A 26,680-nucleotide genomic window follows, 5' to 3' on the forward strand; every position below is an offset into this window, starting at 1 on the left:
GCACAACACGTCCACTTCATTGCTGTGCATGAAATCTCAAAATAAACTAAGAAAACACACTAAAATGTATAAATATGACTAATTATTTGAAACTTGGTGCATGTATATGTGTGGCACAGTGTCTGTGTATTTTGCATACATATAATATAAAACACCATCTGCCAGGACCTGAGGCCGTTCTTGTCCTACTACCCTCTTTGCTTCTCCTCCATTGGTTTGTTTTTCTCCTCTGTCTCTCATTCCCCTCCCTCGCATTGTTTTTGTGTTTTAAATGCAGAAAAAAAACATGGAAACAGGAAAACATCTCAAACATAAAATCACATAAAGTATTTACAAAGAGATAGATGACAGACTGAACTCCACGTTTCTCTGTCTCTGTCTCTTGCATACACACTCAAACACACAAATGAGGTTAATGAAGACGAATGTGGGGGCATAGTCCTATTGACATCCTGTGTCTCTAATTGTGGCCCTGTTCTTCAAGGACGTGGTGGCAAGACAGGCAGGGAGTGGACAGAAATAGATCTGATGAGCAGAAATTGTGAAACAGTCATGAGACTTGGACAGAGTCTTTCTTTGGTTTTCTTTAGTGTCAAGCCCAATTTAAGGTCGTAGTTGTCATTACCTTTTAAACTGTGATGAGAAAGGCAATGAAAGTGGTTAGAGAAAGAAGGAAATGTCTAAAGATAAGACGTGGAAGACAAAGGAGAGTGAGTGACAGGATACGTATGGGGGGAAGAAGGAGGAGGAGGAGGAGGAGGAGGACCAGATCAGTGATCCAGAACAGTGAGCAGACAGAAGACACGAGTTAAGAGTTCAGTCAAACATAGAGCACAGCGGTGCATCGGCCATCCTCACGCACAAACAGAGACACACACAGAAGATGAAGACATACTTAAATCCAGCAGTATCGAATCAATCAAACTGCCAAGCCCAAGACACTCCAAATTCATTCATGTAAAGACCTACCTGGGACAATGGAAACGGTGTCTCTCTCCCAGGACACAACGCTGACATACTCCTGCACTGCAGCGGGGATGAGGCACTTGAACACAGCTACGTTGCCCCGCATTGAGCGCTGGTCCGCCACCCGCACGGTGTAGGGCTCCCTGAAAACTACACAGAGACGCAAACAATATTACAAACAAAATAGCCTAAAGTCAGTCACTACTCATTTTTTATTTATTTATTTTTTTTTAATGAAAGTGATTTAAAGATATTGATTATCTGTTCAGTTATTTCTGAAATATTCCATCCGGAAGACGTGTTTACAGAGAACATTATCAACACATCATCACAGTAGTATTAGTCCTCTTCTGACATAAAAACAATAATCAACCTGTTTTACATCATCAAAAACAACACATTAACACTCCAGAGCAAAAAAACACCCTTTCATCAGTCAGCACGGCACTCCTCATTTATTCATTCGAAATTACTGGACTACTCTTGTGTATTGTTTGAACTCTTCTAATCCTGCCTCTGCTTTCACCAGAAATGGTACATGGCGCTATTAAGCAGGATAATCATGGAAATTATTTTCTAGCTTCGGCGTGACATCATCATCATCATCATCATCATCATTATCATGAAACAGTGATCTACTGTTTTCGCACAGGACTTCACAAGGATGCAAGGCATGAGCTGCACAAGTGATGGGCTGTGGGTGCTTTGGTTTATGCAGGTTCATGCAATATTTTACACTCTGTTGAATGAGCAGGCGCTCATTAGCAAAATCACATGAAAGCAAGGACGTATCTGAAGGTTGCTAAGAAACTGGTTTGGAATCCCTTCCCCGGTAACAGAAATGATGACAGCATGCATACATTCCTGCTGCAAAGAGGGAAACACATGCAAGCACACGCAAATTTGCATCTTCTTTAAATAGATGAATGGAATAAACCAGATCTGTTGAGTTTGTTTGAAATACTATAATGAAACTCCTCTGATGTGTATCTGCTTAGAAGCTGTTGTTAGTCATGAAGCACTAACAGTGATTCAAATGTGACCCCTGTCAATTATTGTTCAATGGCAGGGCTAGCAAAAAAAACACGGCCACCAGGCACAAAACAAAATGCTTACATCCTGTTTGCCTGTAACCTGTGCACCTAAGTTAGCAGGGCTGACAGAGGCCTCTGACTGCAGGATGTTAGGTTCATGCTAATCCCTTGGCTCCTGAGGCCGGGCTTTTGGGTCATGTGGGAATGAAGGCAGCAACCGGCTGGCATGCAGCTCAGGGTCCTGGCTGAAATCCTTAACTTGGCACTAGTATTAGTATTAGAATGAATATGAGTATTAGTTCAGGTCGGTGTTGGGAGGCAGAATATGAAAACAGATGTTGATGGCAGGAGGGAAGGGGGAGGGACCGGCTGGCCTGAATGAATGATGGGAAAGGGGGAGGGCGAAACAATAGATGCAGTGTAACTATAATCCAGCTGTAGTTTGATCTTACTGTGGATTGATGTATCTGTTCATTGGGTAAATTTCCCTTTCTTCTTCATGTGTCTCTTCTTGTTGTAGAGCTGAGGAGCCCGAAACCCCTGATGTGCTATTTTACTTTAGATGAGGTCTCGCTTATTAAAGCAGCCTCACTTGGTCTAATCAATGGAAAGCACCAATTAGGTTTGTTAATGAGAGATAATTAAAGAAGTGTGCTGTGGCTATATTTAGTCTGGCACAAGAGGACAGTATGAAGAACGAGAGAGCAGTGAGGAGAAGGAGGACAGAAAAGAGGATATGATGGCAACGGTAGCTTCTGATGAATATTTCCAAAAACATCATTCCTACAAATTCAGCTATTATTTATTGATTGACTCTTTATTTGACTAGACTACTGAAAATATATTTTCTTCAGAAACAACAAAAGAAATCAATATAGATTGCTCCAAAAAGAGGCCTGGCATACTTGATGTACAGAAATAATTTATGCGTTTAGTGTGTAACTCACTTTAAAAATAAATATTCCAGCATGTGTACATAAAAAAGTATGACCATCTCCATATGATCTCCATAATATTCAGCAATCAAATAGCAGTCAAGTTGGCTGATGGTCTTTGTTGTTCTGACCTTTTATGAAGTGGAAATGACCGTTGACAAGGATGAGCCATTAAGGTCGTTTTTATTTTTAACCTATTCTCACAATTTTCATCCTCATCTGGTCTAAAAACCACAGCGTAGTTGCTATTTAAATCTAAGTAGTGTCTTTTAGATTGCATTATACCAGATGGTGCCGTGAAGCTGAGGGGGTTTTGTCAGTGTAAAGTGCAGCAGTTCACCACCAGCTCAGTCAAATAGGTGTGTGCAAAGGCCGAGGCCTGATGTAGTATGGGATGCAGATGTTCTCTCTGTAGACTGTGTTCTAGGTCAGTCTGTGTTCAGGTCGAGAGGGGCTATTTTAGGGCAGGTGATTCTGTGTGTGGGTTGGGCTTTTTCCAGCTGCCAATCACATCTGCTCCACTTTATGCTTTAACAACTGTCTCTTTTTGCACCATTCCTCATCATGTTGTGTTTACTTTGACCTTTTGGCTGCAGGAAAAAAAAACTTTTTTTCAGTCTTTCTTTGCTCTCAGGCTCATTCCATCTGCAAATATACATCCAGCTCACCAGCTTTGATGCGGATGTTTGGGCTGCGGATCTTGCCAGCCTGGTTTTCGGCAGTGCAGAAGTAGTCATTGTCGTGGATATAGCTGTTGTAGGCGGAGGGCGAGAAGGGGTACAGTTGGAGGGTGCCATTGGCGTGCACATGGCGGATGTGGGGCACGTCGTAGATGTCATCGCCGGTGGCCAGGTACCAGCGTAGTATGGCACTGGGGGTGCCCCCTGCTGGACAGGGCAGGGACACCCCCACCGAGCTGGAGTAGGTTACCCTCTGCAGGGAGGCATTCACAAAGTACAGCCTGGTAGAGCCCACATCCTCACTGTGTACTGCAGGGACAAATAGACAAGACATCGTCACTTAACAGGCCAAGGTGGAAGTGAAAAGCCAACAAGAAGCAGTTGTGTATTGATACTTTTGCGTGTAAATATGTATGAGATGTATGTTCATTACAGTTTGGACGAGTTGAACTCAGCAGGAATGTCCTTCAAATGTGTGGCAAAATAATCATAACAAATGTATGTCAAATGTCCAGCTGCAAACATCAGTCATGTGATGCAGAAAGCCCAGGGATTTGGGCTAAAGCCTGTGATGGTTTAGGTGGATCGGAGGGGGGGAGGAGCCTGTTACCTCTGTACAGTGTGTGCACACATACACAAACAAAGACGAACAGAGAGAGAGAGAGAGAGAGAGAGAGAGAGGGAGAGAGGGAGGGTACATGCTGATAGGTTATGTGATTGGAATTTCTATGCCAGACGCAGAGATTTAAGTCTATTTAATCTCCTTACATATTTAACACACACATGCACGTACACGCTCACAAAATGTACACACACATAGGAATGTTGTTCATTGGCACTCAGATTAAACACATACACCTCCAGCAGAGAAAGGAGAGTGAGAAGAGGAAAGTGGGGGGGCTGTGTCAAATTCGGGGTCATTATAAGAAAGATTAGAGGATAAATTAGTGCTGATGGACAGATGTGGACGTTAACTACTGTGGATTCATAATTATGTCATTCACCACCATACACCACCTTCTTATTGCCGAAAGTCTTTAAAACATCACTAAAGACACCTAAGGGTACTGAAAGTTTGAGGATTTTGATCAATCAAATTAGCTCTTATTGTACTGTGGTAGTTTTTCAGTCATAACAGTGTTTTATTTTCTTTTACCAAATGGAACAAATATTTTTTTCTCTCTATACCATCTTTAGTACTGCTTGTAAAGGCAATATTTAGTCCAAATTGATAAAAAAAAAAAGTTATTTGGATGTTTGGAATACTAAAGAATTTACTAATAAAACTTGAATTTACATTTATGCAAGTTTACTTAAGTTGAGATACTTAAGCGTTTTAAAATAAACGCTTTCAGATATAATACACTCATTCACTTCAAGTACTGTTTATGTTAGGATTATTTTATCGACTATTCGTGGTGCAGTTACATAACACCTCAGATGACTTCTCTTATCCAGGAAAACATTTTGTACAACGTTACAAAAATTAAAGTTTTTAATGGGTTTTTTAATGATTAAACATAAAAACATACTGCTTAATCAATGTACAAAATGTCCATCCCAATTTCAAATACATTTTTGAGATGTTCACTTTATCATTACATAAGGAATATTCCTGAGAGGCTACAAACAAGATATATTTGACAGTCAAGCAGTTAATTTCATAAATAATTAATTGATTACCCATTAAGTAATTAATGACTTGTCTGAGAATTTTCTGCCAATTGACTGAATGATTGCTTTGTTTTGTTTTTTCAGCTCAACAACTGCAAAGGACAGCAGCACACAAAAAGCAAAAGACTGTTGACTTCTCTATGGGCCGACTCATCTGTTGTTGTTGTTGAGTTAAAACACAGCGCACCCTGTCTTGTGAAAGGTTAGATAACAAACAACACTTTGTCATCACATACCTCTGAATAATGGCAATTGTGTGTACCAGATCATTAACAGTCTTAGAGTGGCATTATTTTTGAATATATGAAAACATGCTGTAAGACTAAGGAAGGAAGGACGGAGAAATATTGCTGTTGTTAACATGATATGGTTAACAGAAGTTCTCCCAGTACAGTAGCCAAAATAGTTGTAACAGTCATCTCGGTAATCACTATATTTTTGATGTACTGCAGTCGCCAAGGTTCAAAAGATTTCATGACTCTGAGAGCAAACAGGTATTCTACGTCACTAAAACCAACGCAATAAATCAAGAGTGAAGACAAACGTTGCATCTGATCAGTGATGTATTTCTTCCACTGGCCCATCAAAGCATTCAGTTTTTGTTCGGGCTGTGTCATAAGTGAAGTGTGGCTTCTAGCTATGGGTGATGCTGACAGACAAACATTAACAAGTAAAGCCTGGCAGAATAAATCATCACCATCCACAGTGTCATCATTGTGCTGGCACTAAGCTCAACACACCAGATCGAAGAAAGCCGCAGCTATCTTATCAATCTAGAGGGCTAAGTCAATAATTCTAGCTTCCTTTTAAAGAAGTGCTACAGTCCCTGGTTTAGAGATTGATAAAGCTGGGCAGCATGTTACAGATGGTATATGAAAATGTGTCTGGCTGTCCGATGGTGGGCTGCAAAACCAGGTCAGACTCCCTCCCCTCTGCAGATTACTGATAATGGCCCCTGAGCATAAAGCCCATATTAAAGATTGCAATATCTATAATCTCCCAATGGGGGGACAGCACTAAAGTAGAGAAGTGAGGGGGTCACCCTGAGAGCTCGGGGGGGCTGGGCAGCAGAAGAACCTCTCATACAGTAGATTATATGGCCTGGGGGCCTGGGCACTGGGGGGGCTGGGGAGAACTGGGACTGATGGAGTGGGAAGTGGAATAGAAAGGGGATCAGAACAAACTCCCACCACTCAGAGCCTGTCAAAAGCAGGCAAAGCACACATGCTCTCAGCTGACACACACACACACAAGCATAGACATAAATACATTCACATGCACGCCACAAAGCAGCTCTCAGTGCTCAGTCACATTGGGAGGAGACAAAGTGTGTTGCCATGGTGGCGCTTGCACTTGAAAGCTGTGACTGAATAAAAAAAACAATGCAACAATTTAACCTGACAACGGCGACCCAGTAAACACTTTAAACCTGAGAACGTTAAGTCACCAAATTCCAATCTCTGTCTCAAATATTATTATTATAAGTTCAAAACTGAGGCTAATGTGAGCAAATATGTCTAAAAGGAACGGACTAAGTGAGCTGCCAGTACAGATATAAATAGTATGGATTACATTCTGGTTTGAATTGTGTGTGAATGACTGACTCTAGAAAAACTGCTATTAGGTGTGTCAGGCACAACTTCACTATCACTTCACGCCAGGTGCACTCCAAAGCTCAACTGGAACAGTACTGGTTTGTGTCAGACTGGCAGAGTTTCCACTCCATTTAAAACCAGCAGACGAAACATTACCACCTGCGCCTACCAGGATATAGTAGATGGCTTGTGCGGCAGGAAAACACAATGCCAACAAAGTACTGACAGCAAGTTGGATAACAAAGACTGCATGGTAAACATCTGCATTTTTCTCATGGCTTGAAATGGCTGTGCCCAAACAAAATGTTTTTGTCAAAGATGAAAATCAAGTTTGGCTAGTTGCGCCATGTGTACTCAGAACTATCCGACATGATTACTGCGTCAAACCTACGTTATACCAATGTACCTTCAATAAACAATACTGCACCTACTGCCACTGTCTGATCCTCAGTTGACTCAATGTCATTTTACACACACAATTATGGACAGACTGAGCCATTATGCCATTGTGACCAGCTGCATTCCCCACAGCTCAGGTTATATTTAACCAACACACCTTTTTCTCAGCAGATATTTTGACCTGCCACAGTGGGTAAAGCACAGGTGCATTAATAAAGGCTTAATTCCGTTAAGCATCCACAGCAGCGAACCAGAATGCACAAAAGCAGAACCTCTCCTAAATGGAATGCAGCCATCAGTAACACACCTCGACTCAGACAAAATGACTGCAGTGAAAATTGCCTGTAAGGATGAATTACAGGTTAGTTAACTATAGTTTTTAACAGATTAACCAGCCACTTCACATTTTATAAGTGGCTGCTTAATAATGATCTTATCTTATCTTAACTTATCTTATAATATGCAACAAAAACCAGGTTGTTTAGCCAGCATTTTCTCACAGCCTACAACCAGCTTCCAGAGTGAGCATACATCAGGTTTCGGTTAATGTTTTTTTACACATTGTATTGTTGTCAGCTTACTGTAGTTAAGCTAAGAAAAATAATGTTGAATCTGTAAGTCAAAGGTGAGCTCTTCATGCCTTAAAGGTCCACCAGCTTGCATTGCTATGTTAATAGGGATGTGAATTAATGATTAATTTCATTTTTTTTAATCTATTTCTTTTTTTATAAACTCATTACAACTTTTTGAGTTAAATCACGTGCAACTGACATCCCAAAATCAGAAGATATTTGAGAAACTGGGCAAAGAAAAACTGATTTATTCTTAAAAATAAATAAATAACGGAAATGAATAATCAATAACAAAAATAGTTGGTGACTAGTTTAATGTTTAGTGAGGATTTCATTAATTGCCTGATATGTAATCATTTAATGGTTGAAGATACATTAAAAACGGATGGCTTTAATAATTTGACGTGTCCTGCACGTATTGTGCCCCTGTTCATTTTGATTACACCCCCTTTCACAGTAAAGTCCACGAGCATCTAAACCTAGCAGCATGCGGACAGCCTGTTCTTTCACAACAGTATTGACCAAGGCTGTGGGGCTTCGGTTTTGTTGCTACTGCAGTTTATCTGCACCCAGGAGGCTTCATCAACCTCGTTCACAGACAGCGCCAGGGAGACAACCAGCCCTCACTGGAAGGTGTTGGAGCACTGATGGCACCGCTGGAGCAAAAGCTTAGGCTGTCAGAGTCGCAGCTACTATTTTATACATCCTGCCAGAGAGCCACGCATGAATATGTATGTCAGAAAGGCAGAAGTCATAACCTATGCAAGGTTTCATCATGCATAATGCAGCTGATCTACGCCTCTCCAGGATGTGAGTGTGCACAGGAGTGTACACACACACACACACACACACACACACACACACGCTTGATGCTCAGAACTGTATTGTGATGAGGAGGTAAACAAACTCCAGAGCCCCCAATGTTTCACATTCACACATTCTCACATCCAGATGTCCCTGTGCCCAACCACAGGCATATTACATCCACATGCTGTCCTCCTCTTCTCTCACCCATCTCCAGCTTTCCATTTCTTTTTAATGGCAAAATAATTTACACAGCAGTTCATCTTTAGTGATATGAAATGCACATGGTAAAGGTCAAAAGTAGGATTCAAGTTAGCCGAGACAAGGCGTGCACATCAGCCGTGTAGTCTGTCAAAAAATCTCTCCCGCCTCTCCTTCTTGCTATTTTGGAAACAACTTCATTTCCACCCAGACTGTAGCTCGTGCCTTCACTCCGCTCCCGGCCTGCCGTCTTTCCATCACTCATCCTTCAGGTGTTTTTGGGACAGAAAGTTGTGAGCTGTGTTTTTGATAAGGGGGCACAGGGATTGCAACTCTGTGTGGAAACATAAAGCGGCGCAGGAAGCACTGAGAGGAGACACGTCTCGAGAAGGGGTGTGAATTGAATATTGGTGAGATACGGGGGATAAAGAAAGGTGTAAGCTTATGGATAATCCTCGGGGGTCTGGCATAAGTAGGTGGTTGGTGGGTGGGGAAGTAGGGGGGGAAGGTTGTTGAGGTTACATCTAATCAACGAAGGGGTATCGCAGCTCCCCACCCACTGTCTTTCTGTACACCCTGTCCCCAACAATCTGCTCCACACCCCACCCACCACCACCAACCCCCCCTGGACTGTGCTGTGTCAGTAAAAAAAAAAGTGTGCTACTTCAGCAGTCCCCTGGGACCTGCTCCCCCTCACATCAAAGCAGCCAGTTTCTCTCTTAATGTGAATATCAAATCTGTGGATCACAAGTCCCAGCACAGTCTGCATAAACTGCCCCTCCCCCAACCTTTAATTCTGCCTAGTGATGAGGGAGAGAGAGGGAGGGGAGTTACTGCGAGAGGAAGCGATGGAGGGAGGGAGAGATGGAGAGAGAGATGGAGATGGAGAGAGGGAGATCCAACAAAAACAACTACTTGCTTCAGAGATTTGACATTTGCAGAACACTCCCTCCTTCTGAAAATGTGCAGCTCCGGCATCCAATAAAATTTGGAGGAGGTCTGGCTCAATTTAGCCACCGTGGTGTTACACAGAGTTCTTGCTAGAAATATATCTCACTGTTTGTTTGCTTCTTTATTTAAAAGCTTTTTTAAAAAATTGATCAGGTCCAATTGATCATCTCATTTGGATTTATTATATATTTCAGGGCGACTGGGAGAGCAGGGATGCCAGTGACAGAGCTGTGACGTCCTGTTGGTGAGCTGGGAAGCGTAATGAACCCCTTTATGCTGCCAGTCTTAGCCCACCATTTCACTACAAGTTAGACCGCAGACATTTTTTTTTTTTTTAATGTGTTAATTTGTGAAGGACAACTAAATTATATTTATCGTCTGATTTTATGGTTCAAAGTGTGGGCGTGATGGAATATTAGAACATGATTTCTTTTCTTTTCTTTTTCTTTTTCTTTTTCTTTTTCTTTTTTTTTTTTTACAGCATGCCCATAATGAATTTGTATATTTTATGGAAAAGAGTAATTTACTTTTAATTAAAAGCATCAGAATCTGGTTTCCAAGCCCCCTCAAAAAAGACCTGATTGCAACCAAAATCACACTGCCATCTCTGAATTCTTCCTTTACCCCTCTTTGAGACGAGTGTTTAAGGTGTAAAAAAAAATGTAAAATTAAATAATGCTAGGTTTGGGCTGTTAAAGAAAGGAGGCCTGTGCCCTGCCTGAGTAATGATTGGCACCCCTGTGGACCACACAGCTCTGTCTTTGAGTGGTGCATATAGCTCAGATTGCAGCTTTAATTGTGCAGCCTTGCAAAGGAAGCACAGGGAATTGGACTGGGGTGGGAAGTGGGGGATTTTTGCATATTTCTATTTGTTAGAGGAGGGGTGAGCAGTGGAGAGAACAAGGAGAGGAGTCGTCTTGCTGCTTTACACACCTCTAATTAAAATCCAAGTTATGTCATTGATTTTTTTTCTTCCATTTTTGATTAATTAATTAGATTTAAAATTTAAAGTTTATTATATAGGCCTACAGTGGGCCTATATATTAAACTGGATTTCATTCACTGCTAATTAATCCATGATTACACTAAATAGCTGCAGTGTGTAGACTGGATTTAAAATGGCAGATTTTAAGTAAAATTTATTTTTAAAGTTAAAAATGAATAAATAACTATTTAATTTGACTTATTGCTAAATTAGCAATAATGCACTGAATTAACATTTTTAAACATCTGTTACTTACCGTGACTGACCCAAACGCCTGACCCGTTATAGCCACACTTATCGACATTACTCGGGAATTTTTATGCAGCCTGTCTTTTTATGTGTGTGTAAAGAATCTTGTGACGACATAGAAGTGATAAATAAGTTCAGCTCCCACAGAAATAACACTCGAAACATCTAACGACAAAACCAAGAGGGGCGTCCCCGTCACTTGCCCTCCTCCACGCGCCCGACACAACACGGAAACACGAGCCCTGACGCGCGCGCGCGCACCAGCACACGCGCCAACACGTCCGCGGGGTCCAGGTGCGCTATTAGTGAGGAACATGACCGGGCAAGTCTATAATCTGCACCCACGCCCCTGGAGTTTCTCGTTTGGCGAGATAAATTTGCGCATATTAATATGATTCCTACAGAACCCGACGAGGCTGTGAAACCCCCATCTCTCAAGTGGAATAAATGCCATAAAATAATTCGCAAACAAACGCAGAAAATTAAAGAGGGTCGAGTAAAACGCACGCAGCCCATATTTGGCTAAGTGCTAATTTATATTCACGATATTAAAAAATAAATTCAAAACTCAATGTGAGAAAATGCCAGAACTTAAAATGGCAAATAGACCTAATGGCCTATTTTTGGTTGGTTTCCACTGAGCACGGCCATATTCCTCCTTCCAGCCAATTCCCCACATCCTAGACTTTTTCATATATAAATCTGCACCTCACCAAGGCCTGAGCTAATGAGGACAGCACTAAATGGAAACGTGAATCCAAACATGCAGCCTACACAAAGGCCTAAAAAACACTCTCGCGTAGAGATAGTGTTGATTTCCTGTTATTTTCGACGCAGATTTGTTCAGGATTATTATAATGCACTATAATAGCAGAAGATCAACTTTGCAATAGGGTCGGGGATTTTCTGAATATCCCAAGAAACAAGCAAAAAAAAAAAAAAAATGAATCAATTTAAAATGCATTTACAGACACAATTTTGCAATAAGGGGGAAAATTCAAATGAACAAAATTAAATAAGGGGGGCAAATCTGAATCCACTAATTATGGCCTTTATGTGGGTGTAGACCTATTAAACTAATAAGGCCGTTGTGGCAGAAAGGGCCTTTTATTTATCATCTAATTCAAAACGACAACATCACACAATCACGCAGGAGGGAAAAAAAAATTAAAGGTCTTAAAATCTCATTCTAAAAAGAAGAGGGGAAGCGAGCGCTTGTGCCAAACACACTTCATCCAAACAGCTGCAATTAGCAAGGGCTACACAATGAAAGCGTCAAGATACCAAAAATCACAAGGATCCACCTCCAAACTTTACAAGAGTGCACCTTTTTTTGGAGTGGATTTGTTCTAAAATTGCAAATCAGTTTGCGTAATTGCAGCCCGATGCATGTTTTCATTCCTGCCTCACTCTCCCTCTGTATTTGCACCTCATTCTCCCTATTCAGCCATTTTACATATTCATAACTGGAGTTGGTAATGCGAAAACAATCCGTGCTATCAGCACCATCTGAGGCATCCAGGTCCGCTGCAGAAAACCACACAACGCTCAGGTGAAAAATCACTTTACACCTTTACTTTCACAATATTTGCACTTGCCCACAGGGTCAGGTTTGAACATTTTAATTGAAAGAATCAATTTCAACCAATCTCTCATCACACGGTGTTCGATGATGCACAAAAACACAAGCAATTGGGTTGCCTCTCCCAAAGCTTCAAAAATATTCCAACCACTTTTCATTCAACTTAAAAGCATTTAGACTCCAACACTGAGTGTGCAGTATGTGAAATATCCAAAGCATTTCATTTTCTCTTACCTTCTTGGAGAGAGTACAGCAGGAGTAAAGTTACAAGCCACATGCCATAAATAGCAGGTATATTTTTCAGGAATATTTGGCAATCCTGGCAAGTGTGAGGCGCGTTTTTTTGGCCAGGCGGGTCTCCGTGCTGGACTGGCGACTGTGCTCCCCGGAGGTCTCTCCAGCCCTGCTGCCCCGCTAAGCATGGAGGGGAAATGAGAAGCGCCTCAGCCCCGCCCATGTCCCCTCCTCTCCTCTCCCAAGACTACCGTGCATACAAATTCATCCTCCCTACACTAATCAAACACCGCGGAACGACAGATCACAGCAAAGCCGAGGGGCGATTCGATCTGAACGGTGCATTTTGGTGCACTTGTGTCCAAAATGCCTCGCTGAGTGAGCGGTGGGGCTGCGCAGACAGATTTGGCACCTTGGAGAGCGCACCCACCTGTGCGCCCTGAACACCGCGTTTCTTTGCGCAATGTGGATCTACAAAAGCCCCCTGACTGCCGTGGAGACTGTAAAAGGGTGTTAATGCGTTTCCCTTGAGTTTGGGTTTTAATCACAAGGCCGCGGAGCTGCAGGACACATCAGTCTGCAACAGTTTTTTCTTTGTCTTTCGCAGCCGTGCAACGTGTGCGTAGACATTTGCGCACAGAAATGCACTGCAGCTAGAGAGGAGGAGAAAGTAGCAGGGTGTGGGGCATGCCACTTTCCACACAGCAGCTCAAAGCCAACGATAAAAGGGTTTCAGTGAACACTTCAAGCACAGTGAGCAACTTTTCCCTGTACATTCCTTGTTTCCCTTTCAGCCTGATCTCTGCGTCTCCTCATGTCAAACGCTCCACTGCATATGCATAAACGAATGGAGGAAGGCAAGTTGCAGGACACTCCCAGTTCATAGAATATTTAAATTCACTGAGGATGCTTGTGGGGAATCTGAAAAGTGATCCTCTTCAGCAGCGCGTCTGATCCGAACGCCCTGTACAAACCTATAGACACCAGCAAAACAAAACTGACACCAGTCAGCTGTAAGAAAACGTTTAATTACATTCACAGAAATGCTTTGGTAAAATTAGCCTGATGAGTCAGCCCACCAACTGATTAGAATTATAGACAGCGTTATAAAGTATAGCAATAATACCCAAGCACATGCTACACAAATCCTGAGATTCAGGAAATTGCGCGGACAATTCTGCTGTGAGGATACATTTTCCCACATTTGCATTGACAGAAAAAATAAAAAAAAACTACTTTATTGGTATTCGTATGATTCATTCAGTCTTAAAACTTAAACATTTCTTTCATAAAGCGGTTTATAATGCGCAAAATAAGCGCAAACTTACATATCCTGCCACATTTAAATCCGCACAATCCGTAAATGCAAAACTGTTAAGCTCAGGAGCCAAAGGTCACTTAGTTATGGCGGTGTGCCTGCTTCAAGAAACGGTCAGCAGCACCTCCTCTCATACTTTCTGCAGGCATCAGCGCTCTGATCTGACCTGAGGTTTAAGCGTCTTGATCCACACGCAGCTTACTGCTGACATCTGCTGGTGGGATTTAGAGCAGTCAGTCAAGTGCGCCCCATTTTTGCACATCACACTGATTTATCTAGATTTCTCTTGACTGATTTAGACGTATCTAGATGATTGATGATTATGATTACCTAGTGACAAAAGCAATGTCGCCAGATTATAAGAAAACTTTCCCAAAGAGAACTAACCCAGGATGCCTCATGTAGTCTAACAGCAGATCCATTGTATATGATGCTTTGAGAGACGTCTAGTGAGCAAAGCTGGAGCAACCAAATAAAGATCAGAAAGGTCTGTGTGTGACAGACGGGGTTTCCTTCTACCATCGAGCAGTTAGGACCCAAATTTATCAGGATTTTCTAAATTCCTTTTTGCAAGTATTCTTTTTGCTTTCTCTTTACACTCTCGCTATAGATGGCGCCATGACCAGGTCCGGAGGAAGCTGGCTGGGGTGCTGAAAGGCTGGCAGCAAACAAGCATCATCACCAGTGAACCACACCAACTTTGTCACAGAAGGGGGGTGGGGGGCTTTTTCCCCTGACCAGGAGAAAGGCCTTGGCAGCAACAGGCAGCTTCAGCTTCAGTTCCCCACCGGGTTTACTACTACATCTCTTCGCCCTGACATTGTTGTGTGGTCCACAGGAGCAAAAGTAGCACACCTCATCAAGCTTACGGTTCCAGCGGAGGAGGAGATGGAGGCTGCCTTCGAGCAGGGGAAAGAACACCTAACCCCAACAACAGCTGCAGGGGGTGACTGGGAGACGTCTCTCTCTCTGCCCCGCCACCAGGACACGTTCTATAGGACCAAAGGGGCGAAACGTTGGTGAATGGTGGTTCCTGGCTGATGACCCTGCATCTGACCCATGGCCACCGGAGGAGCAGGAAGTTCCACCCACCTGTACATTAACTAGTGGATGCAGTCAGACATATGTGAAGTGGCCAATTCATGTATGAACGTGTCAATGGGTGCACTTAAAAACTAAACCGATAACATGATCATGCACGTCTCATACCAAAGTAAGCACAGGGGCGTAGTCTCAGTCAGTGAATTAAAGTGTTGAAAAGATAAGGAATGTTTAAAATCACACTAGGGGTGTGATTTTAAACAACTCTATGATGTTGTAAGGAGTCAAAACTAATACTGCGCTGGCTGATATATCCTGCCATGTATTCAGCAGTATTTGTTAACCTCCAATTGCCCTGCATACACTTCCCATAATGCAACTTTGGTCAAGCTTTTCATTAAGGGTGTGCAAACTCCAAACTAAGATAATCCTGACTCTGAGGGACTATTTATTTACTATGAAAACTTTGACAGAAAGTTAACATTATAAAACATTTTTTACAGGTCATAGCAATACTTTTTATGAAAACTATGAGAATTAGCGTGATCAGCGCATTGCTCCTTTAAAGTAGCTGTTGTTCATCTTCCTCTTGTTTGCCATTATGAGCTGTCATCATTGTTCTTCCACCGTCTGTCCAGTGGAGGGCAGTACTGTCAAAGATCCAGTTCAGTGCTGTGCCCCTTCACATACAAACAGCATGACAAGACAGATTTTAATCAAAACTTTATTCGATTTCTATAATAAAGAGATCAAGAGTTGATATGCATGGATGAGAGGCATCAAGGGGACATCCTCTGAGTGTGAGCCAGAGCCTTATAGCTGTATATTTGTGTGCAGAGAGCAGCGGTGGAGTATGAGTCTATAGGTTGTGAAGGGTCTGATCGAGTACAGGGGCTCCAGTCAACTCCATGCTCCTCTCTGGATGATCCCCATTCACTCTGCATCCCATCATCACAACTCCCTGATCCAGGACATCTCCAACTGTTGTATTGCTTACAGAACTGTCGCATTAACTCAGCGGGGCAAGAGGATTCAATTCTGTTGTGATTTGCATAGAGTTGCTTGCCATCATAACATTTTCACTATGCTGGTCTCTTTGCTTTCCCTGCTAACTGATTCAGTGAGACGGTAAGTCAAACAAATCCCCTTAAAACAACTAGCATTAATGAATTCTGAATCCTCAGAGAAAATCCACTCCTCTACACGTGAATTGAATTATGGCAAATAAATAATTTTTGTCTTTGACTTCATGTTTTGGAATTCACGGCCCAAAAGTTAAGCTTTCTTGTCGATCCATTGTCCCACTCAAGGGTGGATTTTCTCTTTAAAGCTAAATAAGACTGCAGTAAAGACACACAAGAAAAACTTATACAATACATATTGGCCACCGCCTTTTTTTTTTTATACCCATCTGCATTATCATTGTCTGAGATCCCATAAAACAGGACCTCGGCTCGTATGCTCTCTTACAGAGTTAGATGAGTAGATTGATGCAAACTCTCACACCGGTTCATCAGATATGAATCTGGATCCTAGAGGCTTAGAAAAGAATGATCTGATCTTTTATTTTTTACTTTATTTAAACAAATTATGTGTTTGCTTAATTCCTGGAGAGTTGTTGTCACTGTGCAGTTACCAGCCAACCATTTCCAGAAAGCTGCTACTTTGCTGCTTCCCACCAAGAAAAAGGTTCAGCATACAAACTGCCATGAAACCCCAACCCCTTGTAATTTTTATGCTTTGCATTTGGCAGATTTAATGATACAACAAGCCCACCAGTCAGTTCTTTAAAGGTGTCAGTAGGTGGAAAGAGCTAAGCTAAGCTAAGACTTTAGATTCATATGTAACATACTGGTATGAGAGTGGGATCAGGCTTCTCAAGTCACAGCAGGAGCTTGAATAAACATATGTCCCACAAGGTCAAACTTGGGATCTCACAGTGTGACAAAGCAAGGTGGATCATACACACGCAATAAATATACATCTTTTAAAGTGCTCGGCACAGCCCCTTCATAATATATTGCTTCAAGTCAGTGATCAAAGACTAGAGGCACATTATTATTGACAGAAATTCACACGGTACTCTCATTTAACAGCTGTGACTAGACACAGTGTTTAACCACACATGCATATTTGTTTCACTTTACAGAGGTATTTTTTTGAAAGTCAGACATTCAGTGTCATGAATGTGCAACATGTGTATTCTGTAAATGTAGCTTGAAACTGCATTTTACTGTTTCACAGAGTTTGATGCAAATACATTCATCTCCTGATGTGATGCCCAGTAGGAATCATCCCTGTTTGGTGCAGTCAGTGGGCTACCCTCCTCTTTGAGCAGGGTAACTTGAACTACAGCCCCCCTACTCGGTATGCTACTGTATCTGAGACTGGATGCCACGGTCCTTTTAGCTATTATTGATGAGTAGTTTGCACGTGCAGGGCAACCAGAGTCTTCTTTTTCACTGCAGTGCCATAGATAGTTGTTTATTGCAAAGAGTAAACACTGACTAAATGAGTGTTTATCAGTGTTTAGGATTAAAAAGCCATTTCCATGAATAGGCACATACTAAGCAAAGGGAATATGTGGAGCCCGATCTAGGGAAGCATTATCCAGGGTCATCAACTAGTGCTTAGCCTTAGCTAGGGTAAGCACAATGAGATTAACATAGTACAAAATGGGATTTACAGTTAACCTCCAAGCTGATGCCACCAGTGTTAATAAATGAAAACATGTATTTCAAAAAGTTGTTTTCAAGCAGTATGTCTAAAATCTGGCCCGTCTTGCACATGCTTTAAATGCATTGGATATATGCCCTAAAAGCAGCATCTGAAGTTCATTCATTTTTCTAGGGGGTCGGGGATAGTTTCAAGGGATTGTCTACCATTTCGGTTCAGAAGCTTGCTGTGTTAATACTGTTTGCATAATTTTATAAACTGTTTTGCAATATATGTAGCTGTCCTAACTGACAGTGGAGCATAGAAGCATTCAGGCACCTGTGTTTTATATCAAGCAAAGAAGAGAAGGTGCAGGATAAAGAACTGGGCAGCCATAACCCTGCCATATTTTTGTCAGTGTGGTGTTCGTGTTAGTACGACAACAATCTCCATTGTCTTCACTACAGCCTAGTCTAGCAGGTGTTTTGTGGAAGGTAACCGCAAATAGAGCAAATCAATTGACAGGCAGGATAGAGCCCAGTTATAATGACGTTGCATTTTCCGTGTCGAGCACTTAAAGAAAGAACTTGTGTTGACTTAGATGGAAAACAGTCAGAGATAATTCTTTTACATACTTTGGCTGTGGCAAAAGGAACACCACGAGCGATGCTGCACAACTGTGGTAAATGACATACAACTGTGAATTTCTGCTATTTTATCACATTACCATAACCGTACACACAAATAAAAAATTTAATTCAATGTGCACATCATTTGGTTTTAACCTAAGGAATTGTAATGAGCATTTAGGTTTGTGAACATACATGATGCAAGATCATGGCAAACATATAAGACAGACAACTGGACGACATAACCTTTTAAGCCTGGCCTTAATGGTACTTAAAGTCTTACCTAGTCTACTTTGGCCTTGTCTACTTTTCTGATCAGATTAGATGACTAGGTTGCTAGTAGTAACGCTTACAATGATCAAATATTTGACCAGTTAAACTTCAAGTGCTAATATTAGGGAGGCGTCTTCTTCCTTCCTGTTGCATTACCATAATCAGTCTGACGTTGCACTCCCTTCTCTCCCTTCACTATTGTCGCCGGAGCAGTGAGGTGTGTCTGTGATTATTTAAGCACTACTTATTTCATTAGGTAAATGGGCTTCTTAACATTACTTCAACATTTAACCCTGAAATGACTCTGGAAGGTGCAATTGTCCTTCAGATGAAAAATATATAATAATGTAAAAACAATACGCACATTTTACATAGTAAATGATTTGCGCATATTTCAGTTGTATATCATCTCCACAGTTGCGCATATTGTGTGCACATCTATATATTCACCTTTCGAAGGCCACAGCCACAGAGTTATTAAGATCCCAGCTCAAACATAATGAATCTGCATGTGCAAGCACATGTGCATATACAAATATATCAGTATGGTATTTGACATGCATTGTCTCATTTCTTTTTTGGTGTCGGCTTTGAATCAGCTTTGGATCCTGAGAGGCCATTTTCTGTGTTGTCGATCCCTGATGAAGTTACAAGGCACTCTTTACTGTGGTGGGGTGGGAGGGGAGAGAAAAGTGTTAGAAGTGCAGATACGTGGCAGCTCAGAGACACATTTCAAACTTTCTGCTTTAAGAAACAATGGGTATCTGAGGTGGCACAAGGCCAGGCACAATCTGATGAAACAGAATGAAAACTGACAAAATATACCGATCAGGCATAATATTATGTCCTTATATTGTGTAGGTCTCCCTTGTGTCTCCAAAACAGTTGTGACTCATCAGAGAATGGACATGGACCTTCTGTGTCCTGTGGTGTCTGGCAACAGAATGTTGTTAGTGGGGGCCTTTGGGTCCTATGGGTTGAGGGGCCCCTGTGGATCATCCCACAGATACTTAATCAGTTTGGGATCTAGTGAATTTGGAGGCCAGGTCAACACCTTGTGCTGTTCTTCATGTTTTTTTAGTTGTTCCTAAAGTGTTTTTGTGTGTGTTCCTGTGTCAGGCTGCATCCTGCTGGGGATGGCTGCTGACATCAATCATTGCTATGGGGTGGGGGTGCCTGGTCTGGTCTAGGTGGGTGCTACATGTCTAAGTAACATCCGCATGAATGCCAGGTCCAATAGTTTCCCAGCAGAACATTGAATTGCTACAAGATGGTTAATGTTATTTACTTCTCCTGTCATAATGTTGTGGCTGATCGGCTTAAAAAAATTTCAGGCGGTAATGAAAACTCACTTTTTCTCCTCAAGCTTGGAAAGAACAAAGAGAGTGAAGTTCTTGAGCAACATAAAGCCCATCAGGAATGCGATGGCTCCACCCACAGCTGAGGCTATGATGATGGTCAGGGTGTTGTCCACCACCCTCACTGTGGACAACGGCAAAAACAAGGGGGAACTCAAACTTGGCTGTTTTTTGTTTGTTTTGTTTTTGTGTTGTTAAAAGCATTTCAACTCAAGGCAACATCAAAACAACTCTAATGAACCCTAGTCCTTTTAGATGTCTAAGAGGACATCATTTTAGTGATGTTTTCTTCTTAGCGATACAAACCATCAACTACCAGTAAATCAAATGCTTTGAGAAAGCTGACAGCTGTTTACAGCTCATGGGATCTTTCCCCCTGATGGATTCATTTAGTTTTTATAATAAACAGTATGGAAAAATAAATTTGCTCATATAAGTAATATTCAGACAGCCCCTTGATCACTCACACTCATCCACCACAATGAGGCTGAAGATGGCACTGTGATTCTTGTCCTTCTCTTTGGGATTGCGTCCAAAACAAGTGTACTGGCCTCCGTCCTCGAAGGTGATGTTCCACAGCATGATGGAGATGTTGTTTTTATGGTTCTTCCCCACAAACTCCACCCGGTCTCGGAATATACTCACCTGAGGTTCCACCTCTTCTGATGGTATCGTGGACTCACACACCTGATAAAACCAGCAAGCTGTCAATCAGCAAAGAATTACCAGAGCCTGAACAGACAGCTTGAACTCAAACGGAGGAGCTTTACCTTCTGCATGGTGCCGTTGTCATTGAACTGCCAGTTGAAGTACAGGTTTTTGATGCCAATACAGCTGGCGTAGGTGCAAGGCAGAATGACTGTGCTGCCGTTCACTGCCTCCAAGAAGGGAATCTTCCCCACGGACATCTCAAGGGCCTGAGCAGACCACACACCTGAAGAATGGAAAGTATAATTTCACCGTCTACCACTGTTGTTTGTAAATTAAGACAGTTTGCTTTAAATTTGACATCATATACAAATTAGCAATATGTTATTTGACATGCATTGTCTCATTTCTTTTTTGGTGTTGGCTTTGAATCAGCTTTGAATCCTGAGAGGCCATGTTCTGTGAAAATAATGCACTTCATTACACTGAGTTAGTTGGCAATACTGAAACTACTCTCACATGTGCATGTTAGAAATTTAGCTACACCCAGCAGCTGATTAGCATAGCTTAACACATATACAGGAAATAGCTAGCCTGGTTCTGGCAGCCCTTCTATAGCCATTAAAGCATTATAACAAATCAATCTATCTATCTGTCACAGGGCTGGAGGCTAAATTGTCCTTGTGAACAAATTAAAGGGGTATATAAAAAATTCAAGAAGTAAGCTTCATATAGTTACAAATCTTCAAACAGAATCAGATTAGCTGTCATTTTTTGCACTTGGATTTTCAAAACATATTAAATCAATAAATGTGTCAGTCTATTTGTTTAAGTATCCAGATTCCCAGATGATTAAACACATTTAATGCATTCTTTTATCAGTCTGTGCTTGAAGTAAACAGTTACAAATACTCTGATGGAGCAGATTTGGTGACCTAAACCTACATCCATTTTTGTGCTGGTAAAAGAAAGATTGAGTAAAATATCCCATGTTAGACTAAAAGATCCCCCAAAACCCTGCGCAGCATCTGCATTTGAAACCACTTTGGTTTCAGTGCACTTCACGACTTCTCATCTGCTCATTGATTATATGGAGCCTGAAAACAAGTGAAAGTTTATGACCTGAGTCAGGAAATCAGCGCAGGGCACACACGCGGTTCAGCTGTGCACTTTATTCAAAGACGCGCAGGGATAATTTGACTAAATCTCCCGACTACTAACAACACAAACACGCTCACTACTCACTAATACGAAATAATACATTTGCTGGACATACACAGTAAAATATGTACCCCGTCAACTGTTCCCTATCAACATACTGGGTATAATATTTCTATAACAGTTCTAACCATCAGTAACATAACACCACTATGCCCTTGCTGTGACATTACTGTAAATAAGAGAGGATGAAACCTGCTGTGCCGCCTGTGAAAACTGTAACTGTACACCAGGGAACACCAGCGGCAGGAAGCTGCAGTGATTCAAGGTTGCTTTCACCAATGAATAATATAACAATAATGTAAAACTAACCAATAAAACCAAGAATTCTTTTCTTGATTGTTTGCCTTTTCATAACTCAGCAGGTGTTCAGCCTTCAGATTAGAGCTCAGTTTTCTGCTGCTGTGTCAAGGTCACAGAAAGCAAATAGAGTCAGTGTATCATTTCAGCAGGTCAATGACAGCGAGACGGTCTGTTCTCTACTTCTTTTGCACCATTGAATGCCTTATGCTAAACAGTGGTTTAACGGAGATAGCGAATAAACTCTATAAAACCCTATACACGTCTGGTTGCAGGAACAGTTACAGCATGTTTTGCTCTGTTTCTAACATTCCTGTGATACTGCCCACTGTCTTTTTTTTTTTTTTTTGCACGCATTGTTACTTATAACATGGTCAAGGTCGACAAACACCACCGTGGGACATGGGAACAACATTTCTCACACCGGCAGGGACATAAACACAGTGAGGGAGGGCATATTGCAGGTGGAAATGTTATTGATTCATTCTCAATCTCAGTGTCTCTAATCTCGTCCTCAGCTGCAGCCCCAATGCAGCACGGTGAGCTTGCAAAAACTGTAAGAGGATCACGCCAATGTTTTGTGCAGATTATTATTTTTACTTTTCACGGTATTTTTTTATGTTGCATATTTTCCTGCTTTCATGCATTCCCCTGTGTCTCCTTAAATTATTTGTTTTCCATTATGAGTACCATGTTTCTAACTCCGATACAGACGACTGCAGATACAGAAGCTGCGGACAAGAGACCATGACATCTGTTTTTTGTTTTTCCGAGAACCTTAATCTTTTCTGTGTTTTGTCATTCAAACACTACACGTTTTCCCCCCTCCCTTAAATCCGATGCCTACTGTGCGTCGTGTCTTTTTTATTTCTTATCTAGGTGCTCATTAAAACTTGTTTTGTGAATCTTGGTGCTTCACATGAAAGTAGGACAGTGGTGCTCCAGTTTCTAACCTACATATGTCAACCATAGCACTTTTGTTTTAATTGAATATACTGAGTGTGAGTTACAGATGAAAACTCACAGTCATTGTGAAATTCTTTTCTGTGTCCGGCTTTAACAGTGTTATTTATCATTTGAGGCAGGTTTCCTGAGCAGTCTGCTCACCTCCTAACAAATGTAATGTCCAATGACGTAGTGCGTGGTACAAATACCCTTATATCCCCTCACATTATAATGATGATGCTTTTCAACTGCCTTAGCATCTTTTCCTCTGCTACTCGGCCACCTGCACCTGCTGTTTAAGTCGACTGTGCACTTTTTGTTTTATATAAATGGTATTTCATTAATGACATTCTTGGCTTGTTCTAAATAAAGGAAACACCTGTGAAAAAGAGCTACTGTGAAAAAATAGAAGAATGAAATAAATGGCCGCCTGGCACCACGATGCTGCTGACGGGTCCGTGTGTGTGTGTAAATGCAGCTCAATGTGAAAGTGAAAATATTTTATCAAAGAACTGAAATGTATGACTCATTGGACACACTCATTGTTTCAACAGCTCTCGCTCCAGACCATAGAGCTTTCAAGGACCAGTGTGTAGGATGCATGCTGCCATGAAATTGGGTTGTGTTGACCATGTTCACAAGAAAAGTAGTGGAACGTTCTTGATTGTTTGCCTGCACATGGCTTTGTACTGAGGAAATTAGTGGTATTTCCTGCGGCCTCGTCTTTTTATTGTTCCTTTGGACTTCCTACATCAAGTCACTGAGACGTAAGCATGCTACACTGTTAACCTTGGTAGCTTCTGGACACAGTTGCCTATCTGCAGTGTTCCCATAACTTACATCTGATGTTACAACTTTAGTGGAGAGCATTTTTTTTCATGGAAGATGTTCCATTTGTAACCACAAGCTCATGAGATCCAGTTGAAGGAGGCATTAGTGGTGAGGCCAAATGCACCTTCCTTTTTTTAAGCTTTAAGACCTAGATCTAAGATCCAAGGAAACTTTGACATAAAAACTGTCACAGGCCCTCTCTAGAGCCAGCGTTTACTTAAATATGGCAGCACAACATGGTGGACTCCTGGACCTGACCCATGATGGAGATATGAAGGGTTCATTCAGAGGTGATTAAGCTAAGTACTAATGAATATTAAAGTTGATAAATCCACACTAGACTTTGACTTTTCCAGTGCATGTTTTCTGAACTGTTGCTGCACTATGCTCCCAACCAATAGTAGATATGGAGGGATGGGTGTGGAGAAGATGTGGGTAAAGGGTACAACGTGTGTCAACGCCTGTACAATGTCTGTCAGTGTTTGTACCACATACATACAATGACAAACGTTTTTTCCTTTGTTACTGTGTGAAGTATGACTAAAACTGTATTCTTTCACTGTGCATGTCTTTGGAAAGTTAGTTAAGATGTCTGGTTGGTGCAATTTAAAACTGACTTAATCTGTACTCGCACTTTCTACTGTATATGCAACACCATTGCCTAACCACTGGCTGACTGATCTCAGTCTTAGATCAGCATGTGAATTTTCCTGCAACATCACAGTCACATCCACACACAGTACATCCTGCTCTGTTATGGTAGACTCACTGATAGGTACCCACAATAATATAAAACTGCAGCACAATATCCTATGAGTGGATGGGCCTAGAGTGTCTTATGCAGCCATTCTGTCAGAGGGTCACTTTGTTTTGCTGACGTTTCCTTTCGATGACATACAATCCCAAACCACACCATTATGGATCAGTGATAACACCAAACTGTTTGACTGGAACAGCATTTTTAACTCGGCGATCCCCAGATGTTACACTAAATACTGGTGAGTTTTTATAAATTCTAAATAGTTGCGTTCTGTTTGTGCTCACAAAATGAAACACAACATCATGGAAAAAGAATTCATCACAAAATTCTTTCCCATCCAATCAGTCCTGTTCCAAAACCTATGCAGATCCCTAGAGTAGGTAAATATGCAGTGCATGCAACGCCTAAAACCTACTGTACATATTGTACATGGGTGAGAGATGAAGGTTAGTGTCAGATCTAAAATAACCATAGCATCATTAGTTACTCTGCTTAACAACAACACAAATACACAGGAAGAGAAAAACATGACGGTTTATCAAAGCCTAGATGAGGCACAGCAGCTGTGCCATAATGACCACCAGCAAAGGGAGGTGACGGAAAATGAAAGATAGACGTTACCAAGCAGCAAAACGGAGATCAGGCCGAAGGCTGTGTGCGGAAGGCCCAACCTCGGGAGTTTAACTTCAATCCACCTGTCCTCCATGGCAGCCAGATCTGCTCCAAAACAAATGGTGCTGAGAAATCCAGTCCTGGCTCTGGTAGCTAGCAGAATATCCCACAACTCTGCCTCTTTGTTGTACTAGATTAAACCTGCAAGCTGCTGTCTGAGTGACCGTCTGGACCCCAAATGAGGCAGATCCCAGTGTTCCACCTACAGTTGGTGTGGTGTTTTCAAGCCTGCCTGAGTCCCCGCAGCACTGTAGGTTAGACAGAGGGCAGATGAGGGGGGAAGAGAAAGCGGGAGAAAAGGGAAAAGGAAAGGGTTAGTCAGCCGAAAACTTTCACTATAAAAGCACAAACATAGCACAATAAACCACTGTAGTTATGTGTTTGCATGTTTCCCACATGCACATGTCTACAGAGACTGTAACTCTCTGTTAGTGAGAGGAAGCCTGATTTGATGATAAGTACAGAACAAGTTTTCATGCCTACCTGCTCCTGCAGCTGGTGCTTGCTCAGGGGCCGGCCGGCTGCACAGCTGAGTCAGTGAGGGCAGGACAGAGGCAGAGCAGCAAACACTCACTGCGCACAGTCAGGGTTCACTCAAGGAGAATCTGCCAGCTAGCACTTTCACTGCAGAGATAGCCACATTGCAGCAGCAGCCAGGAAGAGAAACAATTAGGGAGGTGTGGGGTAGACGAGCAGAAAGATAGACAGAAACAGGGGGAGACAAACAGACAGGAGAACGCCGGTGTTCTCATTCCTCCTCCCCAGTGAAGCTGAATCTTCCCCCTGCTCGTCCCTCACAACTTTTCCCTGTTCATTCTTGGGCGCATGCCACTTCTCCCCTCATCTCTCTGTTTCCCCTCCCTCACCTGCCCCCACATCCCTCTCGTTCTCTTTCCTCTCCTCCAGCGCCCCCACTCACTCCTCCCCTCTGCTGCTGCTCCTCCCCCCCTTGCTTCACCCTCCTCCCCCATCTTCTGACTCGGGGCGTGGATGCAGACTCAGGCACTTTTGTCAGAGTGTTTGTGAAGATCAGAGAAAAGTTCTGCAGTGCAGGTTGAAGAGGGGGTTGTGTAATGCAGCCCCAGGGCCGTGGCCAGACACGCAACGTCACATTGAAGAAATGCTCCATTCATAAATAGATGTGTTCTGTTGCTGATAACGTCCCCTTCCT

At 42.1% G+C, this 26,680-nt stretch overlaps 2 protein-coding genes across 3 annotated transcripts in view; both read right to left on the minus strand.

Moving 5' to 3' along the window:
* The window catches only part of LOC311501981 (cell adhesion molecule DSCAML1-like), a gene marked incomplete at both ends in the record, with an annotated part of 46,950 nt that extends 33,866 nt beyond the window's left edge, over nucleotides 1-13,084 (minus strand). Inside the window, 3 exons of one of the 2 annotated variants that reach the window (XM_084564062.1) lie at nucleotides 970-1,116; nucleotides 3,604-3,924; nucleotides 12,862-13,084. In XM_084564062.1, the coding sequence (XP_084420188.1) occupies nucleotides 970-1,116; nucleotides 3,604-3,924; nucleotides 12,862-13,084 (691 nt within the window). The remainder of the gene's footprint in view (nucleotides 1-969; nucleotides 1,117-3,603; nucleotides 3,925-12,861) is intronic. The other variant, XM_084564063.1, reaches the window with a different exon arrangement.
* A 5,696-nt stretch (nucleotides 13,085-18,780) lies between these two features.
* Nucleotides 18,781-25,663, minus strand: scn4bb (sodium channel, voltage-gated, type IV, beta b). The gene is made up of 5 exons (XM_084564697.1): nucleotides 25,459-25,663; nucleotides 20,906-21,069; nucleotides 20,603-20,822; nucleotides 20,130-20,259; nucleotides 18,781-19,441 (listed from the first exon to the last, which is right to left on the minus strand). Exons 1-5 carry the CDS (start codon nucleotides 25,541-25,543, stop codon nucleotides 19,345-19,347), a joined length of 696 nt encoding a protein of 231 aa, XP_084420823.1. The 5' UTR covers nucleotides 25,544-25,663; the 3' UTR covers nucleotides 18,781-19,344.
* Between the last annotated feature and the right edge of the window lie 1,017 nt (nucleotides 25,664-26,680).

This window comes from Chelon labrosus (assembly GCF_963514085.1).
Source record: "Chelon labrosus genome assembly, chromosome: 17".
In the NCBI taxonomy this organism is placed as follows: domain Eukaryota; kingdom Metazoa; phylum Chordata; class Actinopteri; order Mugiliformes; family Mugilidae; genus Chelon; species Chelon labrosus.

Excerpts from the sequence above, each read along its gene's own strand:
- scn4bb (XM_084564697.1), bottom strand. The coding sequence starts at position 25,543 with ATGGAGGACAGGTGGATTGAAGTTAAACTCCCGAGGTTGGGCCTTCCG. Across the intron at positions 20,823-20,905 it reads ACAACGGCACCATGCAGAAG|GTGTGTGAGTCCACGATACC; the intron begins GTAAAGCTCCTC and ends TGGTTTTATCAG. Across the intron at positions 20,260-20,602 it reads CCTCATTGTGGTGGATGAGT|TGAGGGTGGTGGACAACACC; the intron begins GTGAGTGATCAA and ends CGTTGTCCACAG.